Raw genomic sequence first — 24,462 nt, 5'->3', positions numbered from 1 at the left:
AGATTCTATACCATTCAAATCATTCTCTACAGTCCAATGAAAGTTTCTCAGACCCTCAAGCTGGAAAAAAAGAAGCATTTTGCCGAGGACCTTACACTGTTTGCTCCTAATGCAGATTAACTCCAGCAATAAATAGAAGAAATTCATAGAGCAATTTTTAAAGAATGCTTGAAAGTCAATTACAATAAAGGTAAAGTAATGTATCATTAACAAATCAAAAAGAAATTAGTACAAATTAACACTGAAGTCATACAACCAGTTAATGAGTTTTCATATTAAGGACAACAAATGAAATTAACAGATGAATAAAAATGATGTAGAGGGCTTTTGACAAACCACATTTAAGGTTTTCAAAACTATGCTTCAAATAAGTGTGAAAAGAAACATTCAGAAGTCATGTGTATTAGCAGATTGGACTTGTGCAATAAAACATGAATTTTAAATGTGAAAGCCATTCAAAAACTGTGGTCGACCAAATGAGTGATGGAGATATGCATGCTTGGTTTACCAGGAGGTACTGGAAGCAAACAAATAGATAAGGAAACAGACTGGAATGGAAGAAGAAATTATGGCTGTAATGAAACTGAAATGAAGGTGAGTGGCATATGTAGTCAAGCAAATAGATGGTAGAAGCACCAAGGTAGTTGTTTGCTGGAAACCAAGATATTAGAAAGGATTGAGATGATGATATAATGGAAGATGGGTAGACGATGATAGAAAACAGGGAACCCAACTTTTGCATGCATATAGCTGAAGACTCTGCATGGGAAATCTAGAGGAGTATTTTATCAGACAGAGAAGGCTGAATGGAATATGATGATGCTGATGCTTCTGCTGCTGCTGCTGTAGCCTAAGATGAAGAAGAAGAAGAAGAAGAAGAACATAATATTTGAAATCTTGAGTTCAGAATGAGGTCCTATACTGTGTGACAAATTTCACTAATAAGCTACCAGTAATCATGAAACAGGAATAGTTAGAGGGCATATGCAAGGCTGTAGAAGCATGCATAACTAGGTGAAAGATAGATGCCACCTTTAGGAAAACTAGAGGTATCTTTGGAGGAAAATTAGCGATACCTTTGGAGAAGACAGAAGCGGCTGTTTGAATATCAAGAGCTGAGATGACAGGCCAGTACCAAGCAAAGAAAGGAAAGTTGGAAGGAATACATAAAGGGTCTTTATAAGGAAAATAAACTTGAGAAAACTTACTGAAAGGGAACAGGAGGTAGGTGATGAGATGGATGATATGATGCTGCGATAAGAATTTAACAGAGTACTGGAGGACATAATGCTCCTGGAATAGATGACATTCCTTCAGAACCATTGAGATCCTCAGGAGCCTGTGATGTGACTGGTGAAATACCCTCAGACTTTAGGAAGAAGATAATAATTACAAATCCAAAGAACGCAGGTGCTGACAAGTTCGAATACTATTGAACCATCAATTATTAAGTCATGGTTGCAAAATATTGACATGAATTATTTACAGAAGACTGAAAAAACTGGTAGACGTCAATATCGCGGAAGATTAGTTTGGCTTCTGCAGAAATATAGGAAAGTTACTCTGAAGGTAGCAGGGATCGAAGAGAGGGAGCAAAAGGCTGTCTAAAATTTGTACAGAAAACAAACTGCAGACTTGAAAAGAAAGCCATAGTTGAAAAAGAGAGTGAGACAAGGTTGCAACTCATCCCTCATATTATTCAATATGTACAGATTAAGTTTTTTTAGATTAGATTTACTTTCATTCCAATTGATCCGTAATGAGGAGGTCCTCCAGGATGTAGAACATGTCAGAAAAACAAATAATACATGACAAGTATTTACAACCGAAACAAATAAGCTAATGTACCTTCCACAGGTCCCAAGTGGAATGATCATCATTTTTTTAATGAACACTATATGAAAGAATGATTTTACAAACATTCATAAGGTAATAAACATATAATAGAACAATATAACTACTACAATACTTATTTACAATGAACACATTACTGCACTGAAATGTTGTAGAAGTTAGATTGGGTGTGGCCGCTGGCATGTTATTGAAAATGTGTGTTCCTGCACACCTTTTTGTACAAGAGTAAGTGACTTTAAATCCTTGTGAGTATTATTCTTATTTCTAGTAATGATTCCATGAACTGAGTTGTTGGTTTGAAAAAGTGATATATTTTTAATGACAAATTTCATTAAGGAATAAATATATTGGGAAGCAGTAGTTAGTATCCCTAGTTCCCTAAACAGGCTTCTGCAGGATGTTCTTGAGCTCACACCACATACAACTCTTATAGCATGTTTTTGTGTCAGGAAAACTTTAGCTTGACTTTATGAATTAGCCCAAAAAATAAGCCCGTACGACATTATGGAATGAAAGTAAGCATAGTAAGCCAGCTCTTTCATTTTTATATCCCCTATGTCTGACCATTCGCATTGCAAATAGAGATTTGTTAAGACGCTTCAGCAGTTCTGTGGTTGCTCCTCCCAGTTGAATTTATTATCAAGCTGCAATCCCAAGAATTTAACACTGTCCACTTATTCTATCTGCTTGTCATTGTATGTTAGGCATATACTCGTGGGACACCCCTTACAAGTTCTGAGCTGCATGTAGTGTGTTTTTTCAAAGTTTAGTAACAAAGAATTGACTAGGAACCAATGATTAACGTCCACAAATATTTTATTAGCCGATCTTTCTAAGACTTCTTAAACAATGGCTTACTTCAGCATATTTCACCCATTCAGGAAATATTCCACTGCTAAACAACTGGTTACATAGATAGCTTAATATGTTACTTAAGTTAGAATCACATTATTTAATTAACTTTGTTGATATTTCATCATATCCACTAGATGTTTTTGATTTTAAAGATTTTATGATGGACATTACTTCTGCTGGGATAGTGGGGGTCAAATTCATATTATGGAAGTTTCTTGAAATGTCTGGTCTGAGGTATTCCATAGCAGCATCTACAGAACATGACAATCCCATCTTTTCAGTAACAGTTATAAAATGTTCGTTAAAAAGTTCTTGCAATGTGCTATAGCATCAACATCAGAACTGTTTCAGATTGACGGATACAGTTTTCTTTTTGTTTTACAAGATACCTCTATTCCTTGAGTAATCCATGGCTTCTTTGTAGACTTTGCTCTAATCTTGGTTAGTTTGGGGGAAAACAGTGTTCAAATAAGGTAAGCACTTTATTCACAAAAATGTTATATTTTTCATTCATGCCAATGAGCACTGTAAACATCACTCCACTGAATGTCCCTGAGGAGTGTCCTAAAATAATCCATTTTTGGCTTATTGATTACCCTCTTGAGCTCAGATTTAACAGATTTTATACCCTGTTCAGTATTAACATTTAACCGAAGGAACTGCATGTCATGATCTGAGAGGCCATTGACTACTGGTTTTGTAATATAATTTTGTTCATTGGACTTTTCTATAAAGATGGTGGCTGTTTGTGAGCAACTGGCTACTCTAGTGGGGAACTTTACAGTGGGAATTAGGTTGAATGATAGTGTTACTAACTCAGATAAGTTCTTACTGCGAGAGTCTTTAAGGAAATCTACATTGAAGTCACCAGCAACCACTATCTCTGTTTTTGGTTGTTAAATGGGCCAGTACAGCTTCGAGGTGGTTTACGAACAGATTGAAGTTACCTGCAGGTGTTTGATATACACTTAATATTATGAAGAATTTTTTGTGAAATTTTACTTCTATTGCACTTGCTTCCAAATGCTGTTCTAGGCAAAATTTATGACTGTCTATTTTCTTAAATTTATGATGGTCCCTGATGAATGTGGCAACTCCCCCTTTCTCCATCTCTGCTCTACAAAAGTGAGATGCTAACCTAAATCCTGTAACAATTAAAAAGATCTGTACCAGTGATGATGTTCAGAGAGGCAGATTATGTCACCTGGATTTGAGGACTAATTCATCTATGCAGATAATTAATTCATTAATTTTATTTCTCAGTCCTCAAATATTTTGATGCAATAAAGATAGATGACATTTCACATTGACTGAATTAAAATTGGGTAGAGTTGAAATTTCTAATGACTACTGAAAATACTTAACAAACAGCTGTTTATGCTGATGTAATAAGGTAGAATTATGTTTCTTGGTTTCTTTCTCAAACTGAAGGTTTGTCTCAAGCCTAACCTCTCTTAAGACTTTGTTTCTTTCTCTCCTCCCTACCCTAAAAAGGTCTTTTCTGAACCCTAAAACCACTGGTATTTTATCACTCATGACAGTGCCTTCCCCCTTTAACTTTCCTGCTATTTTCCCAACCAATTTACCCTTCCTTTTCCTGTTAAGGTGAATACCATGCCTGGTATAATCCCACCTGAGCAGGCAGAAACGAATCCAAGGAGAAATTATGAAATGGAATTAAAAGTTCAGGAAGAAGATATGAAAATGTTAAGCTTTGCCAATGACTGTCATTCTGTCAAGAGATGGAAAAGGAATATACTGGAAGAACACATGAATGGAATGGATAGTATCTAGAAAAGACATTATAAGATGAACATCAACAAAAGTAAAACGATGGCAATGGATTGTGATCAAATTATATCAAGTAGTGATGATAACAGAAGAAATATTGAATTTAATTGATGAAAGGAGAAATATAAAAATGCAGTAAATGAAGCAGGCAAAAAGGAATACAAACGTCTCAAAAATGAGATCGACAGGAAGTGCAAAATGGCTAAGCAGGGATGGCTAGAGGACAAATGTAAGGATGTAGAGGCTTATCTCACTAGGGGTAAGATAGATACTGCTTACAGGAAAATTAAAGAGACCTTTGGAGAAATTCGCAGTACGTATTAAAGTCCATGGAGAAGAAATAAAAACGTTGAGGTTCGCTGATGACATTGTCATTCTGTCAGAGACAGCAAAGGACTTGGAAGAGCAGTTGAATGGAATGGACAGTTGTTGAAAGGAGGATATAAGACGAACATCAACAAAAGCAAAACGAGGATAATGGAATGTAGTCGAAATAAGTTGGGTGGTGCTGAAGGAATTAGATTGGGAAATGAGACACTTAAAGTAGTAAAGGAGTTTTGCTATTTAGGGAGCAAAATAACTGATGATAGTCGAAGTAGAGATGATATCAAATGTAGACTGGCAATGGCAAGGAAAGTGTTTCTGAAGAAGAGAAATTTGTTAACATCGAGTATAGATTTAAGTGTCGGGAAGTCGTTTCTGAAAGTATTTGTATGGAGTGTAGCCATGTATGGCAGTGAAACGTGGACAATAAATAGTGTAGACAAGAAGAGAATAGAAGCTTTCGAAATGTGGTGCTACAGAAGAATGCTGAAGATTAGATGGGTAGATCACATAACTAATTAGGAGGTATTGAATAGAATTGGGGAGAGGAGGAGTTTGTGGCACAACTTGACAAGAGGAAGGGACCGGTTGGTAGGACATGTTCTGAGGCATCAAGGGATCACCAATTTAGTATTGGAGGGCAGTGTGGAGGGTAAAAATTGTAGAGGGAGACCAAGAGATGAATACACTAAGCAGATTCAGAAGGATGTAGGTTGCACTAGGTACTGGGAGATGAAGAAGCTTGCACAGGATAGAGTAGCATGGAGAGCTGCATCAAACCAGTCGCAGGACTGAAGACCACAACAACAACAGGATGAGGCAATTAGATTAGGAAATGTGAAACTGTGAGTAGTAGATTAGTGTTGCAGTGCTGGCAATAAAAAAAAAAATAATAATAAAAAAAATAAAATAAAAATAAAAAAATAAAAAAAATTGATGATGGGTGAAGTAGAGAAGTTATAAAATGCTGATTGGCAGTAGAAATAAAAGCATTGCTTCAGCATCTAATACCAATTTAATTGTTAGGAAATCTTTTCTGATGCTATTTCTCTGAACTGTAGCCTTGTACAGATATGGAATGTGAGTGATAAGCAGTTCAGAAAAAATAATACAATATTTTGAAATGTTGTGCTACAGAATAAAGCTAAAGATCAGATGGGTAGGCTGTTTAACTAATAAGGAGGTACTGAATCAAACTGCAAAGAAAAGAAATTTATCACACAACTTGACATGGACACATTCTGAGCCATTAAGGAATTGTCAACATGCCACTAGAGGGCAGTGTGGGGAGTAAAAATTGTAGAGGGAGACCAAGGCACGAACACAGTAAGCAGATTCAAATGGAGGTACGTTGTGGCACTCATGCAGACATGAAGAGGCATGCACAGGACAGACTAGCACGGAGAGCTACATCAAACCAATATTCAGACTGAAGACAGCAACAACAACAACAACAACAAAAACACTCATGAAATGTACTGAGAACCCACACATGAATATAACATTAAATTAAAACTTTATCTGACTTAAGTAGCATTTGATGCTCTCTTTAACCATGACACTGAAAGAAATCAACAGACGGCAATGTCTTCATGTAGCAGTAACAGCATGGAGAACTGAAATAAGAGCTGTGAAATATTCACAGTTTTGTTAGTGATTAATTTAATGTAGATCACAATGAACAGTGAGCCATACATTATAATATTATTACCTCAATGTCAGTTAACATTATTCCTGGAAATGTAAGAATAATGGTATCCAACATTTGTAACTGTTGTGGAGAGAAGGCACACAGTGTTGGCAATTAGAAAAATAATTTTCCCAACACAGGTAACTGGTTATTATCACAACAACTGCAAATACTCAACAACTGCTAGTACTCAATTACTAGTTCTTTACTCTGCCTGAAGGGTGACTTTCAGTGGTCCGTGCAAATAAATAGAAGTGAGAAGAGAAGGGATAGTGTAGATAGGGGTGAAGGGAGCAAAAATGTGGCAAACAACAACAATAACCAGAAGTATTCCAAAATGCTGAAACAAGATTGAACACTTCATCATACGTCAACAATACAACTAAAATAAGTATGATAGTTGTCACTCACTGATGTCTGAATGGCTTTCACACTGCCATAAGTTTTGTTGCTGTTTACAACAGTATCTCTGTCTTCAATGACCTTCATCTGTTCTGCTGCATACTCTGGAGTCACAATTCCTCGTCGATCTACAAATAAACAAATGACCATAATTTTTCTCATAATGAATGTTATATAACATCAGGCATGAGTAACATAACATTTATTTCTATAATGACATGGTTGCATTGTACAAAATCATAATTTGATGTCTGAATAATGGACTTTTACAGCTGCTGAAGTTCTGTCAGAGCTAGCTGGGAACTTTCCAAGAAATTTCACTTATTATGTACTGAAACATGGTATAACATACGATCTCTGAACCATCACCTCCGAAATACAGGGGATTAAATAGCAATCATTATTGTTATCTCTCTCTCTCTCTCTCTCTCTCTCTCTCTCTCTCTCTCTCTCTCTGACCTTTAATGAAAGTGTGTGCCAGATTTTGTCAAATTATGGTTTCACCAACTTGTGCTGAAATTTCATCAGTCTCAAAAGTTCTATATCACACTATAACCTCAAGTTCTCTTTTGTGCAACTTACAAAACTGAAAAACACATTCCATTAAAGAAGTTCCATAATTCCCACTTCCGTCCAATGCCGGAAGCCTGTATCTGCATTTAAAGAAATTCAAGAATTTTCTTTTATGCTAATTTAAGTAACAGGAAAATTTTGAATGTTCAATACCTCTTCAAAAAAAAAAAAAAATTACTCATCAACTGCAGCTTCCCCTTCATGCAGAATACCATGTAATTATGATCACTATCAGCTTATTCGTGCTATATTAATACTGCAGATTGCAATTTCGTGTGTCCAGTGGACTCTTTTTTTCCAGCAATTCCTGGAACAACATATAGGCAATACTTTTAATTAGTTTAACTATTTAGACAATATAATTGTGATGACAACAGATCTAGGAAATCATTTACAACGTCTTTGCTACAACAAAGGACCAGTGTAGCAACTTTCACAAGCTGATTTTTTTTACAGTATGAAGATCAATTCCAGGGCAAATCATGGTCAAGAACCATGTGCGACCTCCAAGCTATTCACAACCTTCCTACACCTTGGAATCTTCATGAACTACAGGCAGTACTCGGCAAGTTAAATTATTTCACAGTCAATGAAGCTGTAGCTGCCAAACCATCGCTTAAGCTCCGCATTGCTGTAGTGTGTCTTTTGAGCAAACTTTGGAATACAATAGTGCTTTCTCTAACCTCAGTCATTACTTGATCCGAATACATGACTTCACTGACTTCATTTCCGGTTGCCCCGTATTGTGGCATCTGACATGTATCAGCAAGTAATTGGTGTAGCGATACTCCATCATCCGTCACGTGAATCTGAGCGACCAGTTTCTTTTGTGTTAAAAGCATTATCAGCCCAAACCAACTACTCACAGAGAGAGGAGAGTGTTCTCCCTATTGCTTTTGGCATGCAAAAATTCCACGAACATCTTTCTGGCACTTCATTCAAACTAGTCACTAATCATAATCTCCTTGTTTGATTCTTTGCCCCCGACTGCCACATTCCATAATGCTAAATGCCCAATGATTACAATGCTGGGCTCTCTTCTACTGTAACTACCAACAAAGAATTTCATTTCAATCCTCACTATGCAGTGCCAATGTAGAAGACAAGATGAATCCTTAGACTCCTCTTCACAGCACTGCTGTTACATTGGAGAAGCTACCCCCACTGCCCTCACAGATCTACCCCGATAGAGTTGCAGGCTGCGGAATCAACAACTGGTCTGAAAAATTCTAACCAAAACAACGGGAGGCCGAAAGCATGTTCTCCATCTGCCATCAGCCTCGGGTACACAGAAGGTGACTGTGTGGTCAATCTACAAAGTCTTTCATCAGACTTCTTAACACTCCTCCATCAGGGAAATATGCGCCATCAGGGACATTGGTACGGCACCAGAGACTTTAAGTCTAACAATGTAGTATGTAGTGGCACAGAATGAACTAGGACATCATCAAAGTGTACACCACATCCCAGCCAGCATCCTGTCAGCAGTTTCTGTCTTGGCCATCACCTCAGGGTCCCTCAGATCACCTCCATGTGGACTTTGTGTTCACATTCCGGTCATTTATATCGATGACAGTGCTGAACGCATTGTCACCCTAACCATATGTGATCCAAATGTCCGCTCCACCTCAGTGGAAGCCATGACTACGCTATTAGGTCACACATTCTAGATAGAAAGCCTTCTGGATGTCAAAATTCCGATCCTGTGTTTTCAAGAGCTTCTGTGCCATTAATGGTATCTGCTATCTACCATATGTACCATTCAACCCCTCTACTAACTGTCTGAGAGAATGTCTTACACTGGACTTTCAAATAACACCATTCAGCCTTCAAGAAGCCAACTATACAGGGTGATTCAGCTGTCCCTATCAATCTCATTTTATGCAGCCAGCAATGTTATATGCAATTTTCATTAGTGACGTGCGAGATTTTCATACACACTCACTCACTACGTGGTGACTATTAGTCCTACAGAAAAAATAAATAGGACCTTATTTTGTAAGAAAATTGATGTAGTTAAATTTTGTACCAGGATACATTTTCACTGGAGGCCATGGTTTTCAAGTTATTCAAGAAAAAACATATAAAAGTGACTTTCAAACGTACCTCCACCCCCACACACATCCCTCACCAGTCAGAATTTCTAGTATGTTGTTTGTGGCACTCCCTCCTATTACTCTACAAAAATTTACAACTACAGGAACTATTCCTGATATTCAGCTTTTTTTGGTCTCTCTTGACTGGGCTATTACACTACCAGCACAGCTGGCTATTTCATTGACATTATTAATTTTAATGTGCCCATGAGGGTAATGAAGGAAAAATGACTTTTGTAAACTGTACACTAAAACTAATTACTTTGACAATTTGATCAAACTTAACCCTTATAATACAAGCACAGTAGTTTTGCAGTCAGAATTCCTGACAATTAAGACAACATAATTGTTTAGTTTATGCTGTTAAGTCACAAAATTGTTAGCTAAAGTTTACGCAAACATCAGTTTTACAATTTTCAAGTTCTCAACTAAGCCAGTGGTGTAATAAATCCAGTCAGTGAAGAACAAAAATTCAAATGTGGGAAATAATCTGGGCAGTCGCAAATTTTTGTACAGTCTTAGGAGGGAGTGGCACGAACAACATCCTAGATATTCTGACCAGCGGGGATTGTGTGTGGGAGTTGGGGTGCATTTGCAGGTAACTTTTGTTATGTTTTTCTTGAACCTCTCAAAAACTACAGACTCTAGGGAAGACATATTCCACTACAAAATTTAGCTACATTAAATTTACTACAAAAAGATCCTGTTCATTTTCTCTGCCGGACTAACAGTTTGTGCATAGCAGGGGGAAGAATATGAAAATCTCGTCTGCTGTTAATGGAGACAAGATAGAACATTGCAGGTTGCATAAAACTACAATGGTAGAGACAGCTGAATCACCCTGTCACACAGCATTAACAACCTTTTTAATGACCTTCTACCCATTGGGAGTGTTGCATCATGAATTTCAGGGAGGCTTTTTCAACCAGACAAGCAAGATGAGAGCCAGCCACTGACTTAATTCTGTGGGTGGGTACTGCAATATTCTGTGCAGCACCTGCAATCCAACAATCTGCCATCAGTGTGTGACTGTGTTGCTACACAGTGCAGGAAAATGTCGGGTTTCCACAGCTGGCTACATGATGGGAGCCTAGCTCCTGTCATAATGCACCCAGTCAGAGGGAATGTCAATTCTCCCAGCTCTGCATTCCTTCTGTGTTGCCCATTCACATGTGCAGTCTCAGCGCCAGTTAAGAGTCGACTGTACAGCCCAGCTACTCCATCCTAACAGAGAAGTGTCACTCGCTGATCTGCGAGCCATCAGCTTTGGTAGTTCCTGACTTCAAACTGAATTTTCTGATGTGGGATCATCCAATGGGTGTCACTGCCTGACACTCCAGTCAACCTCCGGACATCCCAGGTTTAATATGGGGCCTCTCAGCTGCCACGGGCCACAGATGTGGCACACCAGTCCCGCCACCTAGCCACACTGTGCCGAGGAGGTGACACAACTTGCACCAGCAACGGTATTGCCCACCAACAGCCACTGCCGTCTGCCCACTGCCATTGACATTCTGTTTGGGAGGCAACAAATAATAAATAATGGTTTTTTTAAGTAAATATTCTCGACTTGGTGCTCACCTTGCTGCTGTAGAACCCACACCACGTCTTCCCACACATACACCTCCGCAGCAGAAAGTGGCTGTGCTGCAACAAGGTGAAGAATCTAGTCAAGATATTCCACAGCACCAACCGTGGACAACACTTCGTCTACTTCAGCCAGATGATCGGCATCTGTCGCGTTTACCTGCCATTCCTTCCACATACAGAACTAAGGAAAAAAAGAAGGTAATGCCTGTTCATGGTGTATGCAGTGTCTGCACAAGTAAATCTAAAGCATTCGTATTTGGTTAGGAGCACAGCTTGCAGTGATTGTGCCAGAAATCATTGAATTTTGTGGCAAACGATTTGAAAGTGTCACCATTTCTGTCAGAGCTCTTCCTGGGAGGTTAAATTTCATTTAGATGACAAGATCGACTCAGAGTGCTTTGAAAGTTTTGTAAATGATGTCTTTATGAGTGTATATCTTTCCCTAAGATTTTTCTGGCTCCTTTATACTTGGAAGTAGGACTGTTTGCCTCCTTGCAGTCAAACAATAATGGGTCTTCTGGTCTACATATGCACTTTACACTACATTTATTGTCAGTTAGTCTTTACATTAGGGATGCACAGACCAAGGCCTGGAGGTCACTTATGGCCCATCATCGATCTGATGGCAGCCCACACCGATTAGTTCTTGTACATTTTTTACTTATCTTTCATTCCCTCCCGGAAAGGTCAGGTCAGCCCATGTAAAATGTAGTGCTGTTGTGCTATGCCAGGCATTCGGCCATAGGGATGCCAATTCAGAATAATAACTTGTCTCTCAGCACATCATTTATGAACAATGTAGTTGTGATAACAGGTGCTGCACGTGGGTCTGCTGAGAATGACATTGATTAGTCATCAGTGATTTGCGTATTCCACAGTACACACTTTGTGTCAGTACGCTTTCTGCAACAAAGGTGCAAAATTTTATGTATTTCTGTGGACCCATAAGCGTTTACTTCATGATTATCAGCCAATAACAATATAGGAACAGTATAAAATTTCAGTAAAGTAAATATTTTGGGATACAATTTTTCTTTCTTACTCCCCGCCACTCCCCAACCCAACCCCTCCGGTGGCCCTTACATATTGACAGTGAGTGGTATGCATGCTACGGTACTAACGAGTCTGTATGCCCCTGACTTACATCAAGTGCTGATGCTCTGCAAGGCTCCAGACATTTCGTAACAATTTCTAACAGCATTCACCCTCTGTATACAACTGTCATCTGCGTACAGCCAGAAAGATTTACAAACAATGAGCAGTAATGGTCCATCAAGCTGTGAAGCATTATTTCTTTGATAAGTGTGAAGAACAAAGTGTGAATGGCAAATAACAGTTCCAACAAATGAGTAATGTATGGCTTTGCGAACAGATCACTTGCGTTAAAATTTTGATTAACTGCTTGGTTAAGAATTCACATAAATGTATATGTAAATTTCATGCCAATTGAAAGGATTATAATTCAACTAGCCATCTTATTATGTTGATGAACTGGTGAACTAATGAGGCATGGTGGTCTGGTGGGTGGAGCACTAGTCTCTGGTGTTAGAGCTCACAGGTAAATTCCCTGATATTTTTTTTTTTTTTTGGGGGGGGGGATGGGGGGGAGGGGCTGGTTTTACTTTGTTCCAGTCTATCCAGGATGACCCCAGATCCATACAGACCGGTGTCAAAATGAGTGCTGAAGATTTTCCTGTGAATAAAAGGCTGTTGGTACGAGAGGGCCTTCACCTTCCCCCTTCCAGTGCCACAGTGCATAAAAGGGCTGCACTCTACCTGCAATCATGCTGATAATCAACTCACGCGCTTGTATCATAGACTGGGCACCTATATTCTAGCTTCTGAATAGTTAACATCCCACGGTCAATTATTTAAGGGAATACTAAGATGGTGGATGGTTCATTTAGAAAGTTCTGTCCTCCACGGGCAACCAGAATACACCCAAAAAAACCACTGTACTGGGGGATTGTTTGGCAGCTTCCATTAAGAAAAAGTGGTGTGAGGATCCTTACCAAGTATACCTACACGGGAACCTGGCTTCTATTCTGTGCCTACCAAGCTCAGGAAGAGGGCCCACCTCCCCTGCCCCTATAAAAGAAACAAGGGTGTCATCCTTAAAATTTGACAGTTCTGTTTGCATTGGGATAAGATGAGGGGGATAACACCACATGTCAGTCCTCCATGACTGAGGTAATAAAATGACAAATCTGATTTAATTTGCTGTCATTTTGCTTGTTTAGATCAATTTCTCCAAATTCGTGCAGTCTGTGGATGTGATCTTGAATTGGTACACCAACATTTCGTGTTACTAAATGATAGGAGCAGCTAAAACTTCCTCCCTTTTTTTCCAGCATTAAAATACTCTACTGGCCATTAAAATTGCTACACCACGAAGATGACATGCTAGAGACACGAAATTTAACCGACAGGAAGAAGATGCTGTGATATGCAAACGATTAGTTTTTCAGAGCATTCACAAAAGGTTGGCGCCGGTGGCGACACCTACAACGTGCTGACATGAGGAAAGTTTCCAACCGATTTCTCATACACAAACAGCAGTTGACCGGCATTGCCTGGTGAAACGTCGTTGTGATGCCTCGTGTAAGGAGGAGAAATGTGTACCATCACGTTTCGAACTTTGATAAAGGTCGGATTGTAGCCTATCGCGATTGCCGTTTATCGTATCGCGACATTGCTGCTCGCGTTGGTTGAGATCCAATGACTGTAAGCAGAATATGGAATCGGTGGGTTCAGGAGGGTAATATGGAACGCCGTGCTGGATCCCAATGGGCTCGTATCACTAGCAGTTGAGATGACAGGCATCTTATCTGTATGGCTGTAATGGGTCGTGCAACTACGTCTTGATCCCTGAGTCAACAGATGGGGACATTTACAAGACAACAACCATCTGCATGAACAGTTCGACAACGTTTGAAGCAGCATGGACTATCAGCTTGGAGACCATGCCTGCGGTTACCCTCGATGCTGCATCACAGACAGGAGCGCCTGCGATGGTGTAGTCAATGACGAACCTGGGTGCACAAATGGCAAAACGTCATTTTTTCGGATGAATCCAGGTTCTGCTTACAGCATCATGATGGTCGCACCCTTGTTTGGCGACATCACGGTGAACGCACATTGGAAGTGTGTATTTGTCATCGCGATACTGGTGTATCACCTGGCGTGTTAGTACGGGGCGTCACTGGTTACATGTCTCAACCAACTCTTGTTCGCATTGACGGCACTTTGAACAGTGGACGTTACATTTCAGGTATGTTACAACCCGTGGCCCTACCCTTCATTCGATCCCTGCAAAACCCTACATTTCAGCAGGATAATGCATGACTGCATGTTGCAGGTCCTGTACGGGCCTTTCTGGATACAGAAAATGTTCGACTGCTGCCCTGGCCAGCACATTCTCCACATCTCTCACCAACTGAAAACGTCTGGTCAATGCTGGCCGAGCAACTGGCTCATCACAATACGCCAGTCACTACTCTTGATGAACTGTGGTATCGTGTTGAAGCTGCATGGGCAGCTGTACCTGTACACACCACCCAAGCTCTGTTTGACTCAATGCCCAGGCGTATCAAGGCCATTATTACAGCCAGAGGTGGTTTTTTCTGGGTACTGATTTCTCAGGATCTATGTATCCAAATTGTGTGAAAATGTAATCACATGTCAGTTCTAGTATAATATATTTGTCCAATGAATACCCGTTTATCATCTGCATTTCTTCTTGGTGTAGCAATTTTAATGGCCAGTAGTGTAATTCCAAAAAGGATCATGTTAGCGCTCTCTCTCTCTCTCTCTCTCTCTCTCTCTCTCTCTCTCTAGTGCCAAAGGAAAGAATCTGACTGCAACCACAACCTCACAACGCTTTCCTGAGGAACACGGCACATTTATGGTCATGTCCTCCCATTAACTGACAGAACTGTACTAATGGTTTTAAGCGAGCAAAGAAACATGCCAGCCACCTCAACTCCGCTTCCAAAATCATCTGTGTATTGAAATCAAATTGAGCATGTTGAGTATCACTTTATCATCAGCTGCAGAATTCATGTTTATTTCCACTGAGGAGATTCTCAGCTAAAAATTGCTGCCATAGAAGAAAAGGGGTCCCATAACTCTACAATAAATTAACACTAGTGAGGCTAATCTGTAGGTCTACGGAAGCACCTGACAGCTGACTCATTCTACAAAAACAGCTAGTTATTCTGCTCTTATAACCCATTTGTTACTACAGTTCTTCCTTCTACCAAGTGACTTTCTTGGTGATTTAATTTTGGAAGGGATAATTGAATTATTCTGTCTCCATTTATCATGTTTCATTTTGGTACCATCATGTTCAGTTAGAATCTGGGCAACTGATTTTCCTCCACTCACCAATTTTAAGCAGGACTTAAACTTCAAAAGTTCTGGCCAATCTGTTGGTAATATCTTGTTCAAAGTTTTACTGAATGCATCTTTCACAGCTGTCTTGGCTTGTGTTTTGAATTTGTAGATTATTTTATTTATTTATTCAGAATGGAAGTCTGCTTTGAATTTGCCTTGCTGCTCTCTGCTTTCAGAGTAACTTTCCAATGTTGTTAATGAATCATGGTGGAGCCTTCATGAAGTTTATTTTCTTCATCCTGGCAAATATACTGTATGCAAACTAAACTGCCTCTTATTTCTTTGCTAATTACTCCATCGCCTGCCTAGAACTGGAGCTCCTAAATATGAACAAGTCCCTTCTCTGTGATAGTTTTGACTGTGTACGAAGATCGAAGTCCCAACACATTAGGCAACTTATAATGAATCAGGAATCTTCTCAGCATTAGTCAACTCATCATACCTATTATTAAACCACACAGGAACAACTGTGTAGCCATATCCATATTACTTTTCACCCAGAAATGCCTGACCCTGCCGCTGTCTGCAATTAACCTTTGTGTACAGCTAATCTTTAATAATCACATAATGTAATAGTGGACTTCATGAGATTGTCTACTGCTATACCGCAAACACACTATGTGTGAAGATCAAAATTACTCTCACCCTTCAATATGTGCCCCCCACCCTTTCTTTCTTCAATATTTGTCACTTCTATCTCAGAACATTCTAACGGCCATTAGTAGCAGCCAAATATTAATATGTATACCATCAGGGCATTTCAATTAATGCTGCTGGAGATAATGGAATCATAATTCATGTTAAAGGACTTACCAATTAAGCTAGGTGGCACTGGGCCACAGAGAACGTATAGGCAGTTTGAACACACGTTTCCTTGGCTGTAGGGGTTGAAGTTTTCCTGTCCTCGTTTGCTTGTGAAAGAGCCTTTGATCTGTAAAGTGAAAATGAATTATCTATCTATTTATTATTATTTAACAAGAAAATTTACAACTGTTTTCATTTATGAAACAAATATAAGGGATTAAGCATACTCTAAGCATCTTGCAGCATGAAAAGGCAAATTTCTTTTTCTTTATGGCATGTGAAGTAGTGAGCTCAAGAAACACCCTTCAAAAGACAAAAAAGTAGTCATGGGAGTTGAAATTTCTCTTACAATTTTGTTAGTATTTTGGATGCAAGGTACACCTACACAAGTATTGGCATAATTAGATCACTTTTGCGAAACCCATATTCTGCATTTAGTGGCTGGCAGTTTACGAAAAACAAATCAGAGCAGCCACTATTGGAATTAGAATGGTCCTGTCCTACGCTAACACATTTCCATGGGCCACTTAGAAGAAGAACTGACCCAGAAGCTAGTCCTCTTTGACTTAGTACAGATTTATCAATGATATCTTTGTGGGGTGGACTCATGATGAAAATGAGCTGCTTCACTTACTGCAACAAATTAATTCCTTATCTCAACTCAAATTCACATGTTCCTCTTCAAAACCCAAATATTGAGCGCCATCTCATTAAAGCTCACATCCATACCTCGGTCCACATAAAACCTTCCAATAAGAAACAATACCTGGATTTTGACTGTTCCCATCTCTTCCACATCAAATACTCTCTTCCCTACGGTCTGGGCATTCACAGCCAACATACCTGCTCCACCAATGAATTCCTCAACACATACATCAATAACTTCACCTCTGCTTTCCTCTCTCTCTCTCTTTCCTCTGCAAACGAAATCTGCTGGGCATTATCACCCTCTCATACTCTGGCTAATGGAGCTCCCACTCACAAAAGACTCAGAAGCATCCCCTTGTCATCTGGTACCAACCAGAGCTTGGACACCTCGATATTTTACTCCACCAAGGCTAAGACTTTCTTGAGTTAGAACCTGAAATGAGATCCTCTCCTCCTCATATCATCCCCACATCACTCACTGTAGTCCTACGTTGACCTCTGACATCCCTTTTAAACCATATGACATTCCCAGACCAGACCATTATCCCTAGTTATTCTGCTCTTATAATCCATCTGTTACTACAGTTCTTCCTTCTACCGAGTGACTTTCTTGGTGATTTAATCCCTTCAATTGTTCCTGATGTAAATCCCACTCCATTCAGGACCAATAGCTTACTCCAGCTCCTCCACTAGTAAATCCCACAACATAAAAGATGAAGCAACATTTGAAACTTTGCATACTGTTTACCAATTTATACATGTTCACTTCATGGCATTTTATACAGATCTTTATTTACTTTTTATGTACACTATTCCTTTCCACCACTCCTTTTGCCCCCCTCCCTCCTCTTCCACCATCTTCACTTAAGTTTTTAAATGGACTATTCATTTCAATTCCCATTTCTCCTCCTCTGTCCCACTTTTGTTTCTCAGCCTGTCATTATATTGTCTCTGGACTGAAGCTGGCAGTGTGCTTACCAATATACCATCTTAGTGATTTCTATTTTAAAAGTGTCTACTGGCAGTACTAAAATTTCAAATACTGAAGGTAAGTACTGGCCAGCCACAGTGTCTCTTTCTAACTTTAAAGCTGATAAAATTCCACTCATCTGTGTTCATGTTTTCCATTATAACAATACAAAACTACATGAACACACTGGATGATGTGGATAGAGAATAACTGAAAAAACACCATGAAAACTTGTTTTAAAAAAGCCATGCATAAATAATTAATTTTTAAGTACATCAGTTTTCCCTTGCCTTTCCGCTTTTTACAGCTCTACAACATGAGTTGGAAAAACTGGTGGTATCAAAAGCGTGGCGACATACATACACTATGTGATCAAAAGCATCCGAACACCCCCAAAACCATACGTTTTTCATATTAGGTGCATTGCACTGCCACCCACTGCCAGGAACTGCATATCAGCGACCTCAGTAGTCATTAGACATTGTGAGAGAGCAGAATGGGGTGCTCTGCAGAACTCATGGAGTTCGAACATGGTCAGGTGATTGAGTGTCACTTGTGTCATATATCTGTACACGGGATTTCCACACTCCTGAACTTCCCTAGGTCCTCTGTTTCCCATGTGATAGTGAAGTGGAAATGTGAAGGGGCATGTACAGCACAAAAGTGTACAGACCAACTTCGTCTGTTGACTGACAGAGACTGCAGACAGTTGAAGAAGGTCGTAATGTGTAATAGGCAGTCATCTATCCAGACCACCACACAGGAATTCCAAACTGCATCAGGATCCACTGCAGGTACTATGACAGACGGGAGGTGAGAAAACTTGGATTTTATGGTCGAGCGGCCGCTCATAAGCCACACATCACACTGGTAAATGCCAAATGACGCCTCTCACTTGGTGTAAGGAGCGTAAACATTGGACGATTTAACGGTGGAAAAACATTTTGGGCGTGACGAATCATGGTAAACTATGTGGCGATTCGATGGCAGGGTGTGGGTGTGGTGAATGTCTGGTGAACGTCATCTGCCACTGTGTGTAGTGCCAACAGTAAAATTCAGAGCCGGTGGTGTTATGGTGTGGTCGTGTTTTTCGTGGAGGGGGCTTGCACCCCTTGTTTTGCATGGCACTATCACAGCACAGGCCTACATTGCTGTTTTAACACTTTCGCTGCGGCTGAAGCTTATAAGTGTCACAACAAGCCAGGAGCCAGTGTGGCTGATGCTTATAAGCGTCCGCACTCACTGTCGGATTACTCAGTCTAGTTGCTGCACCTAAGCTAGCATCAAGGCGTGTAAATTTTTGTTTTTTGTGGTCAGTTATCGAACGTATATTGTTCATAATGGTGGATAATGAACAGATATCTGGACCTTCCAATGTGAAAAGGAGCAGGAAAAGTGTTGAACTGACAGAAGAACAGTTACTTAGGGTACTAGACGACAGTTATTTTCTGTGTAGTGAGGACGAGGCATACCACGGAGATTGTCATTTAGAGGCTGCAGAAGAATTGCAGAGTGATGATAGCATGGAAGCACAGCTTTCACATCTGTTTCATGACAGTTCTGAATCTGATGTTATGGATCATTTGACAATGAAAAAGAGCCCGACCTGTCACACGAAGATAATCCAGGTGAGTCCTGGCATAAAGAACCACATAATATGCAGTATCACCCATTTACAAAGGAAGAAGTTTTGCAAATTCATCCTGCTGGTAATTCTCCTACAGATTTCTTCAGATTATTGCTAACAGACTAATTATTGCAACTTGTAGTTGACGAAACGAACGATAACGCAGTCAACATATTGCTGAGCAAAAATACAAAAGAGGGATCTAGGATCTGTAAATGGAAACCTCTAAGTATTGGCAAATTACTAGTTTTCCTGGGAGTTTCGTTACATATGGGTAACGTTAAATATCTACGATTACAAGACTACTGGAAGATAGAACCGCTGTTTGAGAATAGAGGAATAGTGATGAGTATCAGCAGAGACCGCTATTTGATCGTATTACACTCTCTGCATTTTGCAAAAAATCCACTTCCAGAAAACCCAAAACCAGACGATCGTTGATATAAGATACGATCTACATCGGATTATTTTAACACAAGAATGTCTCAAGTGTATTACCTGGGAAGAGATTTATCAATAGATAAATCAATGATTCTTTGGAGGGGAAGATTGTCATTTAGACAATACATAAAAAGCAAACGTACCTAATAAATATGGCATTAAGATGCACATGCTCAATAATCCAGACGGTTTCATAAATAAGTGCGCTGTGTACACGGGAAGTAGTGGAGATATGGGGGGGAAAAGGTCGTTTTGCATTTGATGGCAGAAAAGCTGCATGTTGGTCATCACATTTATTTGAACAATTATTATAACAGTTTTCATTTAGCTACAACTATGTTGAACCTAAAAACACTTTCCACAGGAACTCTGAAATTAAACAGGAAATATACCACCGAAGGCGTTGTATTGGCAAAACTTGGGAGGGGAGAGACAATTGCGCGGTATTCTAATGGAGTTTTGATTGGAAAATGGAAGGATCGACAAGAGGTTTCCTACATTTCCACAGAACATCTAGATGTTATGGAGCAAGTGACGAAAGCGCACCAGCAAATAGTCACAAAACCTTTGCCTACGATTAGGTACAATGCGTGTATGTCTGGGACTGATAAACAAGATCAGATGGTTGAAAAAACTATTCTTTCATGTCATTGACATGCTAGTTTTCAATTCTCAATACCTGTACAGCAAATACTCAGGAAATAAAATGACGTCGTATGATTACAGAATGAACATTATAAAGGGCTTCCTTCCACCAATGGACGTTCCACGAAATGTGAGCAAGAAACATAAAAAACAAACAAACACATGTTGTGCAAAAGTGGGAAGCTACTGCAGGGAAGAGCGCGGAACAAGGCAAGCACACTGATACACCATACAAGTGTACGATCTTACCAGACAAACATGGATACTGCTTGAACTGCTGTATAGTTTCCCATAAGTAGCAAAAATGCGATAATATCGGGGAAATTATGATTATCAAAGACAATTTCTTTTATTTCTTTTGACATTGCATGGTTTCTTTTTACGACATGAAAGGTTAGAACTTTTTTTCACGATTACTCAGAAAATGAGGTTTTCTTTTGTGTTAAGTCGACTTATTTCTTATTGCGTTGTAAAGCGTTCACTTCAGCTTTTTGAGAAAGAATTTGTTGTGCTAAATTTGTTTTAATAGCACCGCAATTGAAGTGATGGGAGACATGAGAGAAGCCTCCACGTAGGATGTGTTTCGCTTACTAATATCTACACATCCGGGCGTCCCCTGAGCATCTATGATAAATGTAGACGGCTAATTCTCTCATACCAGGAGCAAACATGCTACTAAACTGACGACCTCTATCAGAGTCAATCTTAAAAATGCACATTTGAAGTAAATATAATTTCAAATGAATCCAGTTTCCTGTTTACTTTTTTTCCTTCTTAAGAATTTGCATTTTGGAATCCAAATTTTTCCTGAATGCAGTGGATTTGTTACTTGTTTGAACTGTATTTTTTGTTACATTATCAACAAATCACGAACATTTGAATGACGCCTGTGACCAGCAAACAGACTTCACAACCTGACCAAAATACAGTCGAAGCTTATTTGAAGTAATGCATCTAAGATGTCACCATTAAGTCAGTATAGAACATGATCCTACAGATCTTACAAGGTCTTGATGTCAGCCTGTAGCTCAGGTGTGCTTAGGAGCGTCGTCTCCAAGCGGTGCCTGCCGTTTCAGTGTTACCGGCCCGCACTCTTACCAGCCCGCAACCGCACATTGCCGGGCCGCACTGGAGAGTTGCGCGCCTGCACTGATGCCGCAGCGAAAGTGTTAAGCACCTTCTTGCTTCCCACTGTTGAAGAGCGATTGCGGGATGGCGATTGCATCTTTCAACACGATCAAGCACCTGTTCATAAGGCACGGCCTGTGGCAGAGTAGTTACATGACAATAACATCTCTGATCACTGTAATGGACTGGCCTGCACAGAGTCCTGACCTGAATCCTATAGAACACCTTTGGGATGTTTTGGAACACCAACTTCGTGCCAGGCCTCCTCGACCGACATCGATACTTCTCAGTGTAGCTCTCCATGAAGAATGGGCTACCATTCTCCAAGAAACCTTTCAGCACCTGATTGAATGTATGCCTGCAAGAGTGGAAGCTGTCATCAAGGCTAAGGGTGAGCCAACACCACACTGAATTCCAGAATTACTGATGGAGGGTGTCACGAACTTGTAAGTCATTTTCAGCCAGGTGTCCAGATACTTTTGATCACATAGTGTATGTAATCTCATTATTCAAACATAAAGATAGGAATAATTCTGAAAACTATTAAGGACCAACCTGCTGAACACTCTAGACAAATTTTAGAATAAGATTTTGTATAATACTGCGAAAAGTATACAGACTGAGGTGTCTGTTAAGTGAAGAACAAATCAGGTTTGGCAGATGCAGCATTTGTGTTAAAGCAAATAATTAAAAAAAAAGAAGGAGAATGGAATAGAGGATCTCACTATTCAGTTGTTACCTTTATTGACTTTATAGAAGCATTTTATAATGTTAATAAAGAACATCTACGTAGAAAAAGGTTACCTATTACATCTGGTAGACTTTCTAAGAAGCCTCTACAAAATTACACCATCATGGGAAATTTAATGGAAAATAAACACAACCTATATCGACAAATAAAGGGATATGAGCTGGCTGCAATGTGTTACCTGGATCTATCTAAGTGATAGTAGCTTACACAGCTGGTTAGCACAGGAATGCAGTGTTTTATTTAAATTGTTATAGTGCAGGAATTACTTGTTCAAAATTAATTAAATTTCCAAGAATTGTGAACAATAGACCTTTATTATGTTTAAAAACCACATCATCAATAAAAATGAACTTTCAATGTGGTACACACTGAAGAAATCTACAAAACAAAGTTCTACGCTGCAGTTGGTTCCTGTGAGTTTTCAGCTGTTCTGTTGTGAGAGAGAGTCTGAAATTTATAAGTACATCTTTCTTTGTCTTTTCAACAGATTCATAAACAATGCTGGAAATTTGCCAGAAGATGGAAAGAGAGAGTAGACTTCTGAAACATCACTATAACACTGCAATCTTATGCAGCAAGAAACCTGTGAAGATTTTATTCCACATTTTGTGGTTAAGAATCAGAAAAAAAGTTCCATGGTGACAAATCTGGGAAATACAGTGAGTGGGAGACTGATTCAAAAGCAAGCTTCTGCACGTTTATCCTTACAATGCGTGAGTAGGCATATTATCTTGATGTGAGAACACTTATTGTACTTCAACAAACTTTGAAAAATAATCAAATAATTTGGTATAATTTGAACCAGCACTGCTTTATCCATTACATAATAATCAATCACAGTGCTACATTGTGCTTCATAACATACCATGATTACATTTCCCATTTAGTAGTCTTCTAAATATCTTCACATAACACGTTATAAATTTTTCTCCTTGCACGAGAACAGTTTGCTGCTCCTGATTTTTTTCTGACTTGCACACTTCCCAACAAACATCTTAGCAATGCATCAGCACAACATCCCTGCATTTATCTCAAAAAGTGGTGTTGCCTGTCATCAACTGATGGCAGAGCAATACAGTTTTACTTGTGAAACTGTAACTGGTGAATACATGGTCAGTTTACAGCCAGTGCAAATGCTAGGAATATCTGAGTACAAAGAGAGGCAAAAAGATTGCCCGGCCCAAATAATTTAGTGTCCAAGAACAGAAAATTGTACATACTCAAGTTCAGAAATGCCAGTATTCACAACTCTGGTTATCTCTGCAGCTTCAGCCTTGTGTTTGCATCATGAAACACAAACAATATAGTAGTTAGGATACAGTACACATCAAGATTCATTGCAATTTAACTCATCGCATCATTTCTTTTGAAAATCATTATTAGAGCACATAGAAATGGTTGAAATATATGGATTTCATGCTGGTAGAATTACCACAATGACGAGCGTTTCACATCTGTTTCAAAGGCTGAGTGGATCGGCTGACAGTTTATAAATGTAAAGCATGAGCATTCAAATCTAGCTAGAGTCAAGTGTGTGTGTTTTTTTTTTTTTATTTAGACCTGTGCAGATAATACTTTGAACCTTAATTTGTTACAAATTGTTCAGCTGCAGGCATTTCTAGGTTCCACGTTCTTTGGTAAGATTCCATTTTATTGAAGTCTAATCTTTAAACAAACAGACAAATGGTCATAGCAAAAATATTGAAAATGGATGTATTTATTTTTAATTACTTTGACCATTGCCTGGTGTCACTACAGGTTTCAGCTAAGAGAAGCGTACCAATTGATTGGCATACATCATACACCTGCATCAAAATGGCTGATGTGAATTTACGAGCGAATTATTTCTCTTTAAAAACTGTGTTAGTGCATCTGATG

At 39.3% G+C, this 24,462-nt stretch overlaps 1 protein-coding gene across 3 annotated transcripts in view; it reads right to left on the bottom strand.

The window, feature by feature from the left end:
* The window catches only part of LOC126203827 (palmitoyltransferase app-like), a 395,567-nt gene that overhangs the window by 286,768 nt on the left and 84,337 nt on the right, over positions 1-24,462 (bottom strand). For all 3 annotated transcript variants that reach the window (XR_007540386.1, XM_049938196.1, XM_049938197.1), the window contains exons 6-7: positions 16,384-16,501; positions 6,926-7,044 (exon numbers count right to left, since the gene is read on the bottom strand). Coding sequence is in view for 2 of the 3 variants with exons in the window: in XM_049938196.1 (XP_049794153.1) it covers positions 6,926-7,044; positions 16,384-16,501 (237 nt within the window). In the remaining variant the exon portion in view is untranslated. The remainder of the gene's footprint in view (positions 1-6,925; positions 7,045-16,383; positions 16,502-24,462) is intronic.

Source organism: Schistocerca nitens, chromosome 9 (assembly GCF_023898315.1).
Source record: "Schistocerca nitens isolate TAMUIC-IGC-003100 chromosome 9, iqSchNite1.1, whole genome shotgun sequence".
Lineage (NCBI taxonomy): Eukaryota > Metazoa > Arthropoda > Insecta > Orthoptera > Acrididae > Schistocerca > Schistocerca nitens.
The sequence above is the reverse complement of the archived record's forward strand: the minus strand, read 5'-3'. Positions and strand labels throughout refer to the sequence as shown.